Here is a 20,743-nt window from a genome sequence, read left to right as displayed (position 1 = left end):
AGACTGGAGGTTATTTTTACTACATCCTGTCAGCAGTGAGGGGACAAAATCATCAGGAAGAGAACGTATTAGGCACTTACATTAACTGTTGGTAAAACTAGCACCCAACAGCTGAATATTTACTTGTTCACCTAAGTGTGCTGTGTGTTAATCTTTGTCTTCTTCATGTTAATGCTTAGCTCAGGTGACATGATAGATCCTATGACTCTACAGAGTTAGAACTCAGAGAATCACAGCTCAATAAAAGCACTTGGAAAAGGTTCCTAGCTTTTTACATTCTAGTCTGGAAGAACATAGCCCATGGTGTTTACAGCAGCAAGCTCACATGCCAGCCCTGAATCATTTGCCTGGGCAGCCCAGTGAAAAACTACCACTGGAATGTTGCCACATATAATTCCAATAGAAAATTGATCTTCTGTGTATATCTCATGCTCAGAAAAATAACTTACTCTTCCAAGTTGTAGTTTGGAATGTTATTTGGTACCAAGATTTAATTTACTGTCACATGCTTATTGACTTGCATGTGAATTTCCAGCTGGATGCATTATAAGCTCAGGACTGGGAGCACGCATGCATCCGTAAGTTGCTATTTCTATTTTATACAGTTTACACAAAAACAAGAGCAATCAAAAAGTTCCTTTTGGATGGAAACTCAATCTAGCAGGTCATCTAGCAGGAACTCAAGTCTTCGGAACTAAGTTTTAATAGCTAAACCTTACGCTTTATCTTTCATTACTCTCTACAGTATTGCTTTTATGTTCCACATTAAATGGAGCCTTGTCTCAGCAAGTAACACTGGCTTACATTCTGAAAATGAATGTTACAATTTTAAATTCAAGACCTAAATACAATGTGGAAGGCATTGCTTAAGCTTACCATCAAATAAAGCGATACTGCAACATATTTTTAAGTAAGTAGAACTAACTAGGAAAGGAATAGCATTAGAATTTAGAGCTATGGCAGTAATAGTAGTAAATGATGCCATTACTGAAGAGTTAAATGCAGAATCAGGTTTTGTTTGCATGGCTTTCGATTCTTTACAGCAATAGAGACACAGAAACGTTTCTTTCACTAGTCCCTTATTCTTTGTACATATCAACACACCAGTTTTGGAGAAACTGACATGGATCATGTATTCTCACTAGCTAATGGCATTAACAAATGAGCATTTAAGTTTCTGGGCCCAATTCATCTAACAAAATTAACACAGTGGAGTCTGATGGTAAAATATATGCATCTATCACAGAATCAAATCTATTGACTTGCTTTCTTTTCCAAGCTTAGGAAATGCAAGGTCTATGAACTGTGTAAAATGTGACATACAAGTGATATTTAAAGACTAACTTCTTGTTAAAATCAGAATAATAAAAACTTGATCTGGAAAAAAAACCATAGATAACAACCTAGTAACATCACGTCAGTGCTGTTTTCTACATTGCTGTTGTAGCCCAATGACAGTGCAGTTTATGTTGTAAAGGGCAGACTTTTTCTTTTAGTAAAGCACTTAAAATCTTAAATGGCAGTCTGCCAGCAATGCTCTGCTGAGAGCTACAAAACAGCAAAATTAACTTGGAAAAGAAGGTACTGAAAATGAGACATGAAGTTTGCTGGCTTATGTCTCTGGTGTTTTAGGCTTGGTCTAAAACATTAAGGTTTTGCTTTCCTAGGTTTGTCATTTGTGACCACTAGAAAAGAAAAGATGCCTGGTACACAGATGTAACTTGGATGAGCCCCATATATTCTGGTTGTTTTGCTTCCCTCTCTCAGGAAGACATTTTAATGCATTCCTCTGTAACACCGCTGGAGCAAGCTGCATATGTTCATTCCTGGACTTTCCGAGCATAGCTATGCAAGAAAAAAGAGCAATTTGTGAAGTAGCTATCTGTTGTAGAATTTTCAAGCAAAACTTGGAAACACCAAAAGGTATTAGCTTTCCTCAGCACAAACTCTGCATCTACAGCAGTAATCAACAGTTGTGATTCACCACACTGCACCTTGGGGAGAACAGAGGTGGGTACCAAGATGTGCAGAGTATAAAACCAGCTGGCAGCAAAAGCCACTGAAACAGTCAGAAGAGTGTGATGGTGGTGTTCTTGTTTTGTTTTTAACTCACACATCCAAAACCCCACATGCTTGTTTGTTCACTCCAACCCTCTCCACTCTCTTATTTCTCTGCCTTTTGCTTCACTGGGCCTCCTTTCCACCTGCCACCTTCTTCTCTTCTCCCTTCTCCTCTCATTTTGGATTTATTCCTGAGGAAGCCTTTTTCTCTTCCAACATAACCACAGCAATGCAAGCAGCACTGCATCTCTAACAGCTCGAGTTGTGCTGAACTTCCTCCTCCAGCTGGAGCCCCTCACACTACTAACTCCAGCCTGTCATCCACATGCACTACATGTAAAGTCCTCAGGGCATTTCCCATTTCTCCCTGTCAATGCAGTAGCACAGCAATGTCCACTTCTTACTTAATCACTGGGTACCAACATAAAGCAACCCCAGTCAATGCCTAGGCTTCTCAACTGAACTGAAAGCTCACCCTTTCTCTTAAACCTATGGTGTGGCAAATTGTCTTAAAAAGATAAGAGTTTGTAATTCCTCATTCCTCCCTCACATCTCAGCCTCTTCTTGAGAGTGACTCAGGGTCATGCCACAGATCAAGGGAGTCAGCCGGGGGTGCCTGCTGGTTCCCAGCTGGGGACAGGTATTAGAATCTATTAAATGAGTTATTAAGAGCACAGGTAAGGTAGGGGAAATGGATGTGCATGATCATGCATGAATTTGTGCATTCTATTGTGCATATCCAGAAACCGCAGCAAGACCACTGATAGCATCAGAAGCCTGAACTGGTAAAAGCAGAGGAGGGCAGTAGAAAATCTGCAGCATTGTACATTTGCATTAGGTATTGAAAATAAAGCCTAAAACTGATCGTTATTTGAATTACAGTCTCTCATAAATATACAATATTTAAAGTTGCATGAGATATTACAAGCTGACACAAAGAGCTCCAAAAACTCAGAGTTCACAATGCATAACAATAAGCTTAATTTGGCTTACAGAGATCACAGACTACTCTACAGATTCTTGACCACTTTGCATTCTTGTTAATCCTTCTCCAGCATGGGTCAGACACGTATAATGAGCAGTGCTGTTAAAAATATTCATCATCACAACAAACACTAATTAACGTGACCAAATTCTATCTCAGATACCTTCACTGACTGAAAGAAAAAAAGAGCCATTGGACAAATGGAAAGCAGCCCTCAGCTATAAAGGACCAGCAGTATATTCACACTACATTATCAGTAATTGTACAAATGTTTTAATTCTCCAACTGGATTATGACCGAGCATGTACAAAGCTTCATTGACTCACACACAAGACTGGAGACAGGCTTGAATTACTCACTGCAAGATAAGTTATTTTAATTGTATAGTGGCTAGATCCAATAAATCTCCTAAGTGTGTACATTATGATCACTTTCTGAAAACCTGAGGCTTGAGGAACACCAGTAAAATAGTGAAGCACAAAGACCACTGCTTCAATCCTACAAAGACATGTACATGAGACGCAGTCTCACCCAAGATGATGTAACATTCTATAACCAAATGAACAACAGATTCGTAACAGTGTTCTACCTTAAAAGTAAAAGTAAACATCAAAATAATATTCTAAATGTTTGTAATTTAGTAAATGGTTTCTCAAAATAAAGTATCATTATCCACATGCTCTCCTGACTTCCAGAAAATGGTACTTTTTTCAGTTTCTCTAGGTTTCTCTTATTTTTCTCATGTTTGCTCAAACAAGAGTAAAACTTGCCTCAGATGAACATGTCTCATTTTAAGAATAAGAGACAGGATGAACAATATTTCTAAACATTAAGTGGGATGTGACAGATATTTACTATCAATGCATTTTTCTCCAAACATGTTTCTAAAGAAGAAATAGGAGTAACTGAAGGCAAACAGAGAAGAGAAAGCAAAGCAGTGTAAAATTACTCTGCAATATAAAATATCTTATGTAATCATCATAATTTCAAGAAGATATCATCAACAGCCAGCTTAGCCTATAAAGACCACAGAATCATAGGATGGTTTGGGTTGGAAGGGATCTCTAAGCTCATCTAGTTCCGATCCCCCTGCTATAGGTAGATCTGTTGGAAAGATGCTGGGGAAGAGAAAGACAACCTGTACTTAGAACAGATGCCACCTGAGTGCAGAAAGAACTGCCAGGAGGTTTTGAATCCTATCCTAATTTGCCCAGATCCCTGAGAGTCCTTCCACAAATGAACCAAGGCTCCAGCCATCAGAATCACCATTCACACCATTGGAGAGCTGTGGAGAGTGGTAACCTAACTGCAGATGGTCCCGGTGTGTGTGTACAAGTGAATGGCCACACTCAGTGTACACTCTCCTGCTTGGGCAAGAAGTGTGATGGCTGGTGCCAGGGGGTTTGCAAATAAGAACTGTAGGTGAAGGGCTACCCCTTCACTTCTGTTTGTCAGGAGTGCCTTGAACTGCTTGGGATCAGTCCTTCTCTTAATACAACAGAAGAGAATCAAACTGAAAATAGTAAGAAGCCAAAACAGGATGATGTTTGAAGCGGTATCTCACTAAACTTCCCATGGTTTTCCATTTCATCAGATGTTCCTGTTCTGTTTAATAAGGAGACTCACCTCCCCACCACAAATGCAGACCGTCAGCAAGAGCAAGCTGCAGCACCCCAGGGCATTCTGCTGACCAGCTTGTGACCAAGAGGGCAGATACTTGCAAGTAAACAATGTTCCAACTCTGTTTTAGCCTCTGTTCATGATAACTCAAGCTTATTATAGGCTGCTCCAGGGAACAGAGCGATGTTCCGTTCACTTCCTTTCTCTTGTGAACCAGTCACACCATGGGTAAATCTGATTTTTTTCATCTCTGTTGTTCATTCTCAAGTCTCTTTCTTTCTCTCCAGATTTCCTCTAGGCCTTACACCATCTGTCTAAGCACTTCTCTCTGTGCACACTGTTGCATTCTATTCCTTTTCTTTCTCTGATCTATATTTAGTTGTTTTCCTGTTTACACATCCCTCCAGAGAGTGATACTGTTGAATGTGACTAGTCAGGAAGAGAAACAATGTGGTTAGAACACATCCTTTCAGAAGAGTAATCGGGATGAGAAGGCATACAGGATTGGGTAGGATATAAAACTTTTCCCTAAGATTAATCAGAAACAGAGATCTCAATATAAATCCACAAAACCCATTAGAGCAACCTGATCAAAGCCAAAGAACACCTAAGCACAGCAAGGACACATATGCACGCTTTTTATTTTTCTGACACCATATATATATATATACGTTTTGTTTTGTTTTTCCAGTGGTAACATAAAACAGTTTGGGTTTGGAAACCTGACAAAATCTGTCCTTTTGCTCAAACTACCAGAAATCCTGAATGTGAATCTAGGGTGTATACACAACAAAAACTTGGAAAGGTGAACTTAAAGACTGCTGGGAAATTCAGCATTTGTTGGTCAGACACTTGAAACACAGCACTTCAGCAGAGGAGGAGTAAACATAAAGCTGGTTCCCAAGAAGTTTACAAGGACGACCAATGAGAAAGCTAGCTGTCACACATTAGGAATCAGGACCAAGAACACCTGGGCCCATAGAGGTGGGACAATAAATATCTGCACCTCATGAGCATGCAGTGGGGAGACTCCATATGATATGAGTAACACTTGCACAGCAAACACACACAGAGCATTCCCCATCTTCAAGTTTCTTCCAGTAACTACTAGCTGATGAATACAGATCATAGAGAGGACTTGGTTGTGAAATACAACAGATATTTATGCTAAGGAAGACTGATAGCAGAGGTACACTCCTGTGTTTACCGCTGAGAAATTGAGAACTTAACTGGCAAACATACAAATCCATGATTAGGATCAAAAGAAATGTCTGTTTTTCTGTTTCACAGTTTTCCAACAGTAGTCACGTAAGCAGTCTTGATTATCATATAACATCAATAACTTTCCTAGTCTTTATGCCAATAAATACAACACAGCTAATAGTAAACACTGGGTACAGATCACTGGTTTCCCTGACATGACTTCCTATAAAAGCAGAAGGAATGGTAAAACATCACAGATCTAAAAACTCCACAAGTGTACTCCACTGGTGATTTCACATTACATTTTGCTGGGTAATGTGTCACTATTAGATGGTGATTGATGCAGGTTAGAAAACAGCTGTGCAATGGTGATAACATCTCCCAGTATTTAGGACTAAAGCAGGAATGAGGTTCTATTCTCAATGACTAACATATAATCTGACCAAGGGGTTCTACAGCTTTTGGCATGACACCAGAAGAATGGGCAACAGGAATAGCTGCAGATTGGAAATGATGGCCACAGAAGAATCACAGAAATTTCTGGGAAATTGCACTTGCAGTATGACTGCTCTTCTGAGTTTGTTTGCTTCAGCTAGTGGCAGGAATAGCTGTTTATATGATATTTAAACACACAGATAGAAGTCGTTTAATGTACAAGATGGGCTTCAGCTGGTCTTTATTCCTACAAGGTTAAGTAGAACAGAAGATGCATCTGAAGCAACCAGCAAAATGATGATTTCATCAGCAGCAATTTTCAGGGGCCGGAAGAACCTCTTAAAGACCAAAGGGGAAAAGCCTACACCTGTGAGGACAGGAGATGATCTAGAAGTATAGCTGGATCATGAGAACAAAAAGGAAGGAACAAGGTCAGAAACTGTTCAGTCATGCCCTGAAAATTACTTTAAGAGGAGTGCTGATCCTGAATGAGAGAAACAATTTTAAGAATACTCTATACAGCACTATTTTTGAGGGGGATATTTCCACGGATTAAAAATAGAAGTGAACTTTGAGGTAATTTTCAGTCTGAAAGGAATGTCAGCAGCAAAAACCCGAGCTGTTAATCTGTTTGGTGTCAAGCAGAACTAAACAAACCTCCGCTCTGAGTCAATAAGAGGTTGTGTATGGTATTATGAGATCAAACTCTAATCCTCTTAGTAGCATTTTCCACAGAAAAACTGCATTGCTATATGAATTCACATTGTTATATGCATAATTCATATAGATTTCTACATACATACACACAGAATATGTTCATAATTACAAGGAATTCCTTAGATATTATATAATATGAATTTCATTCAAAAATAGTCTTAAAAAGAAGTAAAAGTAGCACTAGGTATTAATTGCTTACATACTGTTTTGTGATTTGCAATGAGTGTCTGACAACAGGATGTGCTGGTTGGTTAATGTAAAACTTTTGTTGAACAATCCCACCTTACTCTCTGTCTCTCCTGTACGCATAAATGTCTCATCTGCAATTCAGAGGCAAAGTGTAAGGAGGCTGTACAAAACAGGCCCGTTTTAATTCCAGACTGTAGGACACTGTTACACAGTCAGGGCTTGACTAAATAGAAAATTTGAAATTCTACAGTCTAACCATGCAGAAATCTTGCCTTGCTCTTGACACAGCTATCATCAAAACTGTGTTGACCCACATGATAGTTCAGCGTGAAAATATGAGACAACAAACTATCTAAATAACCTGGTCACGTGTAAGTATAGCCCCGTCCAACAGAAGTTTGAAATAACACATTGTAATAATTACTGCAAAGTCTGAACAAGTGAAAAAAATTCTAATATACTTCCTAGGCTTGTTTGCTCCAGAAAGCCTGAGGTCTCATTGTTGCACTCTCCAAAGCATCTCTTACTTTTAATATATCCACTTTTATCCAGATAAATGAATTATTCATGTCATCATCAGCTAGCAAGACAGGATGTTTCAAGCAAACGTTGATGTTGAATTATAATTCTGTAATAAGTATTCTAAAACCTACTGAGATAATGTATTATGTTTTCTTCCCCAGTATATTCTTACTCTAGCAGCTTAGGCTTCTATTGACATCTGTAGAATTGTTATAATACTTCTATTGATAAATCAGTCATTTTATATTAACTTCTGTAAATCCTTTTCTCCATATACTATAATAAGTTGCCTCTTTTTTCCCCCCTCATTGTACCACATTATAAGTGGCTCCAAACAAGCAACCTTGATGCTTCAACACAAAGAGGATCCCTGGGCTGCAGAGAAAAATGACCAGCCTCACACCATATTGCACATTGCTTATCTCAAAACATCTCAATAACCTTGACAAAATACTGCTGCTTGTTACTTCTTCTGCCTCAACAATTAGATTGGAAGCAGGAATAAGCCTGCTTATTTTGTACTATAGGAGAACATTACTAAAAGACCACACTAATATGATAAATAATTTTATTATATAAGTATCTCTAAGCCTAAATATTTATACAGGTAAATAGACTAATCCACTTGTTTCTGCAGCAAATCCAAACACACTCCTCACAGATAATCCTAGCTTGCTTCCTGGCCTTGAAGCACACAAACTATTTGTAAATGGCATAATGAGGAAGCTCAGTTTCCTATAACATTCTCTTCCACTCTCATGCCATCCAATTGGCTTCATTAGAGGCCAAACAGTACATTTCCTATCTTACTGCTCCTTACTCTTTCATTTCATGGAACTAGCAGGATCTACTTGTTTAATGTAATATTTTCATGAATCTTATATGAACATTGTGTCCTTAGTAACACTATTCTTCTGTCTACATCTGTTAAATGTAGAATGGTTCAAAAGCTAAAGGACAATAGAGAGGAAAGAACAAAAAACGTATAAAGTTTCTTTTCTTTAGAACACTTGGCTAAAAATGGATCTAAGTCAACAATTCAGATTTGCAGTAATTTCCTGTGCTCACACACAAGCAAATCCCTTCAGATAACCTACAGACAGCATATGGACAGACTACTGTCTCAGAAAAGTAAAGGAGAAAAAATACAAATATCTGACATTTCAGTTTGCATACAGTTGGATGGGTCTCTTTTTGTGTACTAGGAACTTCAAGAGCTCTAAATCCACTTCCTTGTACTGTAGTTAATGAAAAATGATAAATGAAAATTTTACATGAATAGACTTGTAGCACAAAAACATCAAAGGGCCCACCACTTACAATTATACTGTTTCTTTCTCCTATGCCTTGAAGAATATTCAATTTAGAAGAACAAAACACTAGATATAGTTAGGCAACAGTCAGAATTACACTGAGAAGAGAGATTCCAGATTTAACAACCTCAAGATAGAAGCCATATGTAGAGAACATTATGATTTCAGATGCAGATGTGTTAACATCTCTAACATACAACTCAATCAGAATTAGCTTGCTGGGTTCCACTTAAAAGACCAACTTAAAGTCCAAAGCCTGGAGGCAATATTTTGTGTAGTGTTTACAGGCAGCTTGATGTCACCAGCTAGCAGATGAACTGGAGCTGAAGAGTGTTTACAACAATGGTAGACTGCCCATGCATTCTGTTAGACCTTAGGTGTTGTCAAGGAGAAATGAATTCTGCTGTGCTAGCACCACCACCACTCTGGTAACATGTTTAACATCACAATGAAAGGAATACAAGTTTTCTTCCAATTTAGATCTGATTCCAAAAACAAACAAAAACAGCAATTTGAATTTTCTTTTCATTTTGCTTTGAATTGGGTAGATGTGCACTGTGAGAGTCTTAGGCTTTATAGCACAGCAAATTTAAAAGGAGCAGTAGCCCTTAAGTCACCGGGATACTGCACTGTACTTGTGATTACTTAAACTAATGCAGGCCATTTCAAAATCTGTAATGAAATTCTCAAGATGAACAAGTGTATGCCTTCCAGTTGAGATGGATGATGATGACTGTGCAGAAACCACGCAAAGCCATTAGGCTCTGCATGAATTCTTGCATCTGAAATGACAATTGACCAAAGCTGATTTTCACTTTGAGGTTTCTCATTCAAAGTTCAAATGAAAAACTAGGGGGTGAACACCAGAGAAAGAAAAAAAAAAAAAAGGTCAGCATTGAAAGCAAAATGGTAATGTGGATAGCCACTGTATAGTGAAATGACTTTAAAAACTAAGAACGGTGCTGTGAAAAATGGTACTGTATAGAGCTAAAAACCCAGACAGACATTCACGCCTGGTTGGAAGCTGAGTTAGGTCATTGGTATGAAACCCTCACCAATACATTTGGAGCCTGTTGCTGTAAGTAGGCTCACTAGGAGCTTTGGCTACAGAGAGTCAGAATGTAGAGCCATTTGAAGAGAAACAGGTTAAGATTACACACATGAGAGTGAGATTTGAGATGTGTAGCAAGCACTGTATTTGTGATTTGCTTTAGAGCTGTCTGGCCATTGTCCAGACTCAGCTGAGTGCGCCCTCTGATTCAGCACTTCTCAGCACAAAGCTTTGTTTTCACTGATGACCCTCAAGATACCTCAGTAAACTGAGTGTGGAAAGTACCAAAACAGACTCAGTGCAAGAAAAGTAAAAAGATGTGATTCCCATTGTCTGATCCTAAAGCATAAATTAAAAATGCTGAATCAGGCGAATGACTGGAAGAAGGGAAAAAATTGAATTGTTACCTTACAGAGAAAACATCTGAGAAGGCAAAATGAGAGTTTCAACAATAACAGGAGCCCACAGTTTACGGTATGTATTCTGTGCATGGGATTCCACATTTCCATAGTCCAGTCATGGGAGTATACATATCAGTACATAGAATGTCCAAATCGTTCACATTCTTTTACAATAGGGAAGCAAAGCCTCGAGACAAGAGAAAAGAATCATATAACAGGAAGGCGAAATGCCTTAATTTCCCCTCCTCAGTAAACGGAAAATGGAAATTGGAGTTGATATGCCTCCCTGAAGAGATGATACAATGACCCAGGCAGTGATAACATTCTGGTCACCAGGAATGATAAAGGAGTGCTTGCAGACTATGGTAGTACTCCACAGAGTACCATGCTATTATCTCTGTCTCCGTCCCACAAATGTCACACTAGCAAAAGAATTTAAAAAGCAAGGGGAAAAGAACAAGCTTTCTTTTGGCTGTGGAGTGTACAGCACATTACATTTTGTTTGGCATGCCCACAGTTCCCTGGAGCTGTATTATAATCACCAATATTTGTGCACGTGGAAAACAATGGGGAGGAATTGATATGATCTAAAGAAGCAGCAGGGGGAAAAAAACTAAACAGATAAATAAGAAACAAGTGGTAAAGAGAGGAATCAAAGAACTGACCCATTTTTTATAAATAAAGCTCCTCAAAAAAGCTGTTTTTTAAATGTCCAAGATTGTCTGTATTAGAAATGATTACATTTTTAATCCACTCATTTGAACATGCATTATGAGAGAGATGGAGATGTTAAGTCCAAAACTTAAGACCTTCCTTACAACCCTAGATAAATCTTCCATAAAAACAAAGCTATCCAAGAACAACTTCCATTATAGCTTTACAGATGTTGGCGTGTTATAGCATTTCTTTAAATGCAAGTATAAATCAAATGATTGTTATGGCTTCTTTTGTAAGCCTATTACAGAACAAGAAAACGCTTAAGACAAGCAGGGGAAGAACAGGTAGATGGCATCATTCCCATGATTTTTCTAAACACATTTACACCCCTTAATAGAATGATATCAAGTGTCTAAAGTAAACTGGCCAGTGAACTTTATCCTGATATTCTGAAAGAATATATTCAAAAACTCAATCAATTTTCAAAAACTCAATCATAGCACTGGTGGAAGTGAGGGAAGTAAGTAAAGTAAATGCTGTCTCTATATGCTGTGTGCAGGTGTAAGTTCTGCTGTCCATCATACTAGCAATGCTGTTCAATACATAATGATACAACAGCTTTTTAATATTATTATTATTATTTAAATTTTCAAGACAGTGAATTACATTACCTCAAACTGACAGACATCGTAAACCCAGACAACTTCGCAACAAGGCAGAAACTGAAAGGCATCACCTGATATGTTTTCACTAGGACTTTTCTAACTCCACATAGCACAGCACTTTTTCTGTGTTGACTGGCACAAATTCCATCTACTTCTTGACCAAGTCTAAACATGGAGTTCCACCTTTGGGAGCAGGATCTTAAGGAAAACTATCAGAATGAAGAAATAACAGCTAAGATTCACTAACATACTTTCTTCCCTCTTGTGACTATTTCACTAGTTACCATATTCAAAGAAGAAGGTAACTCCCAATGGTATGAGAATCTGGAAAATAAGGACAGTTGCATCATCTTCAGAGAAGAACAAAGTCTTCCAAATTAAGGCTCTGCAAAATGTTGGCTAGAAAATGCCAACACTCTCTATTTCTTTTGTATTATCACTATCGGAAAATCATACATATTTAGAAAATGTCTTGGTTTAGGTACCTCAATAATACTGATTTAGTAAAATGTTAAGGAGTTCCTTTTGAAAGACCAGTGATTTTACTTGCCAGGGAAAAGCTTCAGGTCTTTTCAACATAAAGAAATGTTATTTAAAAACAACGTATGAAACATGTAATATTTTACATCTGCACACATTTAGTAGACTAAAATTCAAATTCAGTTAAATGAAAAGGTCTTGAACTGTGTCATAGAAATAATCTAACATAAAGCCTTGCTTTCAGATTAGAGTTTAGTTAGAATTGTAACACATAATCATATAGGATTAAAATAGATATTGTGCAGACTAGCAAGTAAATGGGTTTTAAGATATTTATACAGACGAGTTTAAGGTGTACACAATTACAATATTCACTTGCAGTCCCAGGCATTTTCTAGTCACAGACTGGCATTGCTTTGTGCAGGAAAGGCAGGCATGGAGACATGCTGATGCAGAAGTTAGAAACAAACATTATCTGCCATGGTGACAGAATTTGTTCATGAGTTTCTCTCAGTGCGGAAGTGAAGAAAAAGTTGAATAGCTTCAGGATTTTCTTTGTTACTCACTAGTAAAACAACAGTAATTTCCACTAAAGGAAAAAAACTCCCAGACTGAGAAAAGCAAATAATCACCCAGGCTTTTCACCTATTTTTCAGCAAAATTACTTGTGTAATCGTATGCATCTTATAGATGTTTTCTTTCATGTCTTCTACCAGTTCTAGCCAGTTTGCATATAAATTATGTAATGCGTTGGGACACTTAGTGAACAGCCAGTGTGGTTATTCCTCTGTCCAAGTGTTAGACCGAAGCACCAGCTTCTGGAATAGGCAGGATTGATAGATGCCAAGAACAAATCTCTTTTGCCAGCATTATCATCCCAGAAAAGGCTCACTCCTAGAGCACATTCTGTAATACACAGTTCTCACTATGACCACCTTGTTCATTTTCTGAACACTGCACACAGAAGCCTGTGCACTTCTTTGCACTTCCAGTATCATTGGACTTCTGGTGTTCAGCTAGAGGAGGGCTCAAGTCTCTCCTGCATCCCACAGTGAAAGCAACTTAGCCAAAATGCTGGTGCTGGCAGCATTTTCAGACAATTTAGGCAAATTAAATACAGGCTGTTCACAAGCCTACATCACCTAGTTCTACAGACAGGGCACCATAACTATGGCAATGAAGGAGGAAGAAAGGTTAAGGGCAGTTAAACACTCTCCAGTTGCCTTACTGGTAGTCACAAGGCTACTGTGTAGGTTACTGCGAGTAACAGTTTCAGTGGGACACATTCTACCAAGTCCCACCACATGGTCTGCTAGGAGTAGGGGTCCTTTCATGCTTAACTCTGACCACACATTACACCAATCCACTGGCTTTCTTTCTTAAGCTAGATAAATTGTAACATGCACTGAAACAGTTCAAACTCTGAAACGCATGATAGTTCTCTGAACAACGTAAAGAGTTCAGACAACATTATTCTGGCATTAGATTAGAAGCTAGCAGGAAATTTTTATTCAGAGGGTGGTGAAGCACTGGCACAGGTTGCCCAGAGTGGTTGCGGATGCCCTATCTCTGAGGATATTCAAAACCAGGCTGGATGGGGCAGTGGGGCCCTGGGGAGCCTGATCTGCTTGCTGGGTGGCAGCTTTGCCTATAGCAGGAGGTTGTAACTGGATGGTCTTTAATGTCCATTTTCATTCATTTTATCATGCATTCATGGACAGAACCCAACATGCACTCACCATACTGCTGTGTTATCACCAGCCACATAAGGCATGCAAGCACACGGTCTATCAGCTGATCATTCAGAGCCCATTCCACAATCAAAAAAAGATATCTTGTGTTACATGTGGGAATCAGGCCACTGCTCTATATCCAAACAGACGGGGACCTCGGCTGAGTGAATCGAGTCTGTATTCAGTCTTGCAACATATCAGAATCAATGTGACATCAGAGTCAGCTGACAGGATTCACCATTTCTGGACTGCATGCCAAATAGCATCAGATCAAGCATAAAGTAACAATTTCAATTGGTCTTTGACAAGAGAGGACCCTTCAAAATAAAGAGGCCATTAGAAGATCTTCCTTTCTTTTGTATGCAAACAATGCTGCTTAGACCAGCACAGGGTCATATCTTGAAAATCATAGAATCACCAAGGTTGGTCCAACCATCCACCTACCACCTGTATTTCCCACTAAACCATGTCCCTTAGTACAACACCGAAATATTCCTCAAATTACTCTAAGGACAGAGGCTCCACCACCTCTGTGGGCAGCCCATTCTAATACATGATCAGAATGTATATGAGCAGAAATTTTTCCTAATGTCCAACCTGAATCTCCCCTGGCACAACTTGAGGCCATTTCCTCTGGTCCTCTCATCAGTTACTTCGCAGAAGAGGTCAATTGCCCCCCTCACCACAACCTCCTTAAAGGCAGTTGTAGAGAATAATTAAGTCTCCCCTGAACCTTCTCTGCTCCAGACTGAACAATCTTAGATCCCTCAGCTACTCCAGACTTGTACTCCAGACCCCTAAACAGCTTCATTGCCCTTTTCTGGACAGGCTCCAGGGTTTTGATACCTTTCTTGTAGCGAGGGACAAGTCAACTTTCAGGAAAAAGGAAAACCATTTTTTCCCACCCTAGTACAAAGACTGAGAAATAGGACACAAAAAGCATTTAAATGAATAAAAAAATTCTGCTGTAAAGTTAAAAAAAAAAAAGAAAAGAAAAGAAAAGAAAAAAACAAAGAAAAAAAAACCCACAATCTGTCTCTCAGTTGTAATGAGTAGGACAAGGTGACACTGGCTTAAATTGCCGTAAGTAATACCAGTGTCAGACACTGACAGAAAAGCTCTCAGTCACTAAGGGTAACATCGTGAAACATGCTTCTTAGGGATGCTATATGGCATTTACTGTGGGAAGTCTTTAAGACATAATCAGACAAACTTGTTTGGTTTAGCTATAGCTGATATTTTCTGAGGAGGAAAGTATGTTCAAAATGAGGCTTTTGAGATCTCTCCCAGCCTTATTTTTTTTCTGTGATCTTCCTGTGGATGTACCTGTTTAATTTTCCTTTTCTGCATCTCAGCTTTGTTAATTTGAGACTCGGTGGGAGGAGCACAACAAAGTCAGAAGTATTTGGGAAATGGAGGATCCATTTCTTTATTACGTATAAACCAATGTGTGCTCTCTTACTACCAAACTCAATTTAGGTAGGTAGGCTTATGCTAAAGAATTTGAACAGGCATCGCGATTTCCATCTTACAAACAGAGAACATGGGGAACAGAGGTCTAATTGTCTGTAATGACACAGCATTACTGGTTCCTCAAAGTGACCTATTTGATGGACTACATGCTCTCATTCCCCTTCCTTGCTCTCCCTCCCCCTTGTCCAGGCAATGCAAGATTACAAGAATTGTAGCATTTCCTCATAAAACTCTTGCCTGCAGCTGTGGGAAGTCAGACCACAATAGCCCTGATAACTTCTGTAGGAAGGACACACATCACAGAGATTATAGTTACAAAGAAAAAAAAAGTTCTAAATCCACTTCAGGACTTGCACCTTGTGGAGTTTATCTTGGGCTGTTAATTCTCATATTTGAAAAAAAAGAGAAGGCAGAATAAAAGAGGCACTACTGATAAAGAAAGGTACTGCTGGGCAAGCATAGAAGAGTTCACAAGTGCTTGCAAGTAAAGCATTGTTCCAGCCCAGTGTGCAAACAGAGATGCCTAGCTCAGCTTTTACTGAACACTTTCCTTAAGCTGCTGGAACTCAAGCCAGTGAGAAATCAGAATTCAAAGTGAAGATAAGAACTGAAAATCTATCATAACAGTATTATAAATTCAGTACCTGTCCTGCTCTACTACTCCTTTCCCGACTTCATAGTTTCTTGTCAACTCAATACAGAATAGCTTTGGAACCCAAGACGATCACATTCCAGTCATTAACTGGAGGTCCTAACCATCTCCGGTGCCTGTGATGACAGTCACTAGGCTTCAAATTAACATGAATTAATTTGGAAAAGCTCTGGTGGACACTAAGTGCCATACATACACAAAGTAGAATTTAGATTCACCATTAGCAGAAAGACAAAATGAGAATTAAAAGCATTAAGGAGTAAGAAGACTTACAAATACACAAGTGGAGTAAAAAAAAAAATCTCCAAAAAAAAAAAAATAAAAGCAAGAAAGGCTTCCTCACCAGTGGTATAAATATAATCAAGTTATTTGTGTGCTTAGATCTTTTCTACCTTATTCAAATGGCATAATTAACTTTCAATTTATAAATGAAGGAATATTGCTCTCTGCTGTAAGATGCATTCCACTGGGGCTCAAAGTCTGTAGTACAGCCACACTGTGCGACTTTCTCCTGATGGTTTCACATTCATGTTCATCAACACTCAGCAAGAACCATAAACAAAGCCCTTCTCTCAGATGCACACATGCAGTTCCCATTGACTTCACTGGATTTTCAGCTGACTTCAATAAGAATTCTGTGTGCATGCGGAACTTGGCTCTGTGCATTTAATAAAATTACATCACTAGATGCCTTATAAATGAAGAGCGATGTGGGCCATACTGAAAAATAACAAACTGAAACCTGAAAGCACAGCCAAATAAGTTCAAATTTCAGCCAGGTTTTCCCAGAACAATCAAAATGGCATATGTTTTAGGCAAGATAAAACAAAAATCCTTGCAATATCTTCTGCACCAGTGTGTGCTTTGCCTCCTTCAGCAGGACTGTGTGAAACTTAGCCATCTTCACAGGGCAACAACCTTGTTGTCTCAGATACAGCAATTATATTGGCATATGAATTGACTAAGGAAAGGTCAAGCTACAGGTTGTGATTTGCCAAGTCATTTTCTACTTTTATATCCCTGTTCTCTAAGTTATGAAGCTCACTGCAAATCAATTTAAAGCAAAATACTACAGAAGCAAAATTAACCAATCCTATGATTTTAACAACTTATATGATATTATTTTGTATCTATGCTTACAGTGGTATTTTTAGAACTTCAACTGATTGAATCCAGGAATGCTTATCCTAAAGCCTTCAGCCCTTTCCATCAACCTTCAAAACAAATACCAAAAGAAAACCCTCCACAACTTAGAAACAGCATTCCTGTTACAAATTTCAAATGTTGTCTAGCAACATGTAACTTCCACCTGGTACATTAGTTAAGATACACTAAGCAAAGCAATGCCACTTGTGTGCCCTCCAGATTTCTTCTCTTTACTTTACTCATTTACCATGAGGTAATCATCCATGATTTTTTATTGCCTCTGTAAAATATCTACCTATTAGGATGAAGTATATTCTGACTTCTGACAATCTTCCTACCAATAGACTTCTTTGCACTTTCTATTTGGCTGTGGAACACTGATTAGCCCACAGCTGCAAATTTAAACACAAATGGGAATCCCAGAGGAGGCTTGATGTTCATGTTTTGTTTTTCTCCTCTAAGTAGGAACATCTCTGATGATTTTCACACTTAAAATAGCAGAAGAGATTTCATGAATCACTTTTTCTTCCTGGTTGGAACAATCCATATTCCCTGTTGCTTTATAATGCTGAGTTACTTTGCATAAAGTTGGTCATTACTGCCAAATCAAGGGAGAGAGGGGAGAAGCGGATGTAATGTTCTGAACTTACATATGCAGCAGGATACGCATCAGGATGTTTCTCAAAGCAACTTAATTAAGAATTATTTAAGATTAGAAAATAAATTTGGTGTAAGACAACCCACCTAAGGAAAACCAATACTATAGATACTGAATCAACTATCAACTATTCAGTGAGCAAAACATTCAGTGTGGTGAAAGCTGTTTCTCTCAAACTATGATATTGTTAAATGAGAAACTATGAGATCCAGTAGGGCTCCACTGTCTCAAAAACCCCTCCCAGCATCACACCCTGACACTGACAGCCTCTGAAGATACTCATCTGTCACAGGAGAGCTTCATGCAACTCAGCAACTCTACTTTCTGTTGGCTCTGGTGGAGCATGAGCCTCGTGAATTTATAGTGTGTTACAGGGAATATTTCTGTCAGCCTAGACTTTGCAAGTTGGGGTTCACAACCCTTTTCCCTTTATCAATTAGGGCTGGAGAAAGGAGGGAACTTGATCGACTAATGGCAACTGTTATTTATTAGTTTGTTTTAAACACATAGCATGGCTTCCCAACAAATGAAACAAAGTTAGGTACATCTTACCCAATTTTTCCTCAAGGAAAATGATTTTAAAGAGTTAAGAATAAAAGATCAGCTTCAAACTGAGCTTTTTTTTTTTTTTCTGTCCTGCTTAAGCAATGACATATGAAGAACTTTATGTCTAGACAATTACCTACTTCTTTAAATAGAACACTAAGGGAGTAACATTTTAAAATGTATTCACACAGCATGAGACTAATCCTCCTCCTGGGAATACCGGTGCAAATCAGAGTAACTCCTTGGAGGTCAGCTGAAGTACACCAGCGTAAAACAAATGTGTGCCAGAGGAGAATCAGGCCCCATCCAACTTTATTTTAATGCAGAGGTTGCAGATCATCTGCAATGATAAAGTGAACAACATAAATAAAACTGACATTTATTCGATTGATCTCACTTCCTGCCGACTGTTTGCAGCTCCAAATATAGGGCTGAAGAACAATGGTTCAAGGAAGGGAGGCAGAAATCCTGCTTCTCCCCCATTCACGCGTTCCTATCTGCCAATAATCCCGACCTGAACTGCTTTGTATCTCCTGATGCTGCCGAACCATTTTAGGTTTAATTTGACGTTGCTCCCCCGCTTCTGAAGAATGCAACTTCTTATTACAGTAAAACAAAAAGAAATACCAGGATGCAGAAAGAGAAGATGAACACAAGATTCTGATGCGATTCTGATTCTTACACAGATTCTACTGAAAAATAAGCAAGAAAACCTCTATCTTGCATACAATAGATATGCAAGGCACTAGCAAATTGATTACTTGTTTGGAAATCTAGCACTGAGAAGAAATGATGTTTGCAGGGGAGAAAGATTAAAACATGAGGCTACTGCAAATCATAGTGCCATCTGTGCTAATTTAAGTGAATCTGTAAGTATTTCCTACAACTTCATGATGTCCTGAATCAGCTCCCTCCCCCTGTGCCAGGCTGATAAAAGGATCCTTAGCAACGCACTAAATATATTATGCAACGTATTGAAGGCTCCCAAGGAAAAGCCCTGAATTACACAGAAACAAAGGACGTCAGGTGTGAGCATCAGCAGCTCTAGGGAAAGACCATCTCTTAACTATTTACCATGTCAGCAAACGCAGACGTTCTCTCACATCTCTGTCAGAAGCACGTAACGGTATTTGCTGCATATAACAAAGTTAACACGGATTTTACCTCAAATCTACTCAGGCTCGAGCTCTTCGACCGAGACTTCTTGCGGAGATAAACGGAAAAGAACCGCCGCACCGTGAACTTCTTCATGTTCATGTCCATTGCCCCGTCCGAGCTCCGGTGCGGAGCACGGCGGAGCTGCAGCGCTGGAGAAAGCTAGCGCATCCCGATAGCCCCGACGGATATCCACAGGCAGGAGATGCCCGGCGTGCCTGCCCCTGCCCATCCAGCCCGGCGGGCAGTAGGCGAGAAGTGCGCTGCTCGGCACCCACCGGCGTTGTTCTCCGTCTGCCTTCCCACTGTTTACATTTCGGTGCTGCAAGCCCAACTCACTTCCCACTCCCTCTCCCCCTCGCCTTAGGACCTACTACGCCCAATCAGGCTCCGGTGCTGCTGCATGCATAATCAGCTCCAGTAGATGACAGCTCCGAGTCCCCGGCGTAGCAGGTTTGAGATAAATATTAGATGTGTCTATGGCTTTGCACTCCCCTCCTCTCAGCCAGACTCTTTCGATTTCCTGGTTTCTGAATCACATGGGGAACAGGCACATGCTACACTTCTGTTTTTAGCCCGGAATTTCAATGCCGCTATAATTACCGAGGGCTCCAGTGGTCAGATGTGAGAGAAGAGCTCCCGCACCAGAGCCTCTCCCGGGAGAGGGCTGAGGACGCCATGAACCTGCAGTCAGAACGGGGGGGTCTCAGCCTCCTCTCACTCAGGGGACATGCTCAGAGATGCTTCCCCCACTCTAAAATCAGAAAGCTTATAATGACCCACCAGCTTAGATTACCTACCAGGCTACATTATAATACCTAATGCTGGCACAGCTCTGAAAATAGAAAGCACACTCTAAATGGTAAGTATTACTATTCTTATTGTACTCCAGCAGACAGCTACAGCCCTTCTCAGAGGTTAAATATGTGCATCTATTTGCAGGCTGCAGCTCTGAGCTGCTCACTATACTGGAAGCATGAAGACTTACAGCTACCCACACCCCCTCCCCTTATATATGCATTTTTCAGCTTTTATTCAGAAACTAATGAATCTGAGTGTGATCCAGAGACCGAAGAGCTAT

At 39.4% G+C, this 20,743-nt stretch overlaps 1 protein-coding gene across 4 annotated transcripts in view; it reads right to left on the bottom strand.

Moving 5' to 3' along the window:
• The window catches only part of RPS6KA2 (ribosomal protein S6 kinase A2), a 216,835-nt gene that overhangs the window by 125,342 nt on the left and 70,750 nt on the right, over positions 1 to 20,743 (bottom strand). Inside the window, exon 1 of one of the 4 annotated variants that reach the window (XM_015858005.3) lies at positions 19,672 to 20,359. The exons of 2 other annotated variants lie outside the window; for them this stretch is intronic. In XM_015858005.3, the coding sequence (XP_015713491.1) occupies positions 19,672 to 19,770 (99 nt within the window). In that variant the 5' untranslated portion in view covers positions 19,771 to 20,359. Of the gene's footprint in view, positions 1 to 19,671; positions 20,360 to 20,743 lie in introns of those variants that run through there. One more of the 4 variants, XM_085543447.1, reaches the window with a different exon arrangement.

This window comes from Coturnix japonica, chromosome 3 (assembly GCF_054131305.1).
Source record: "Coturnix japonica strain WE chromosome 3, WE-NBRP24, whole genome shotgun sequence".
Classification (NCBI taxonomy): domain Eukaryota; kingdom Metazoa; phylum Chordata; class Aves; order Galliformes; family Phasianidae; genus Coturnix; species Coturnix japonica.
Note: the sequence above shows the minus strand (reverse complement) of the source record. Positions and strands in the feature narration are given on the sequence as shown.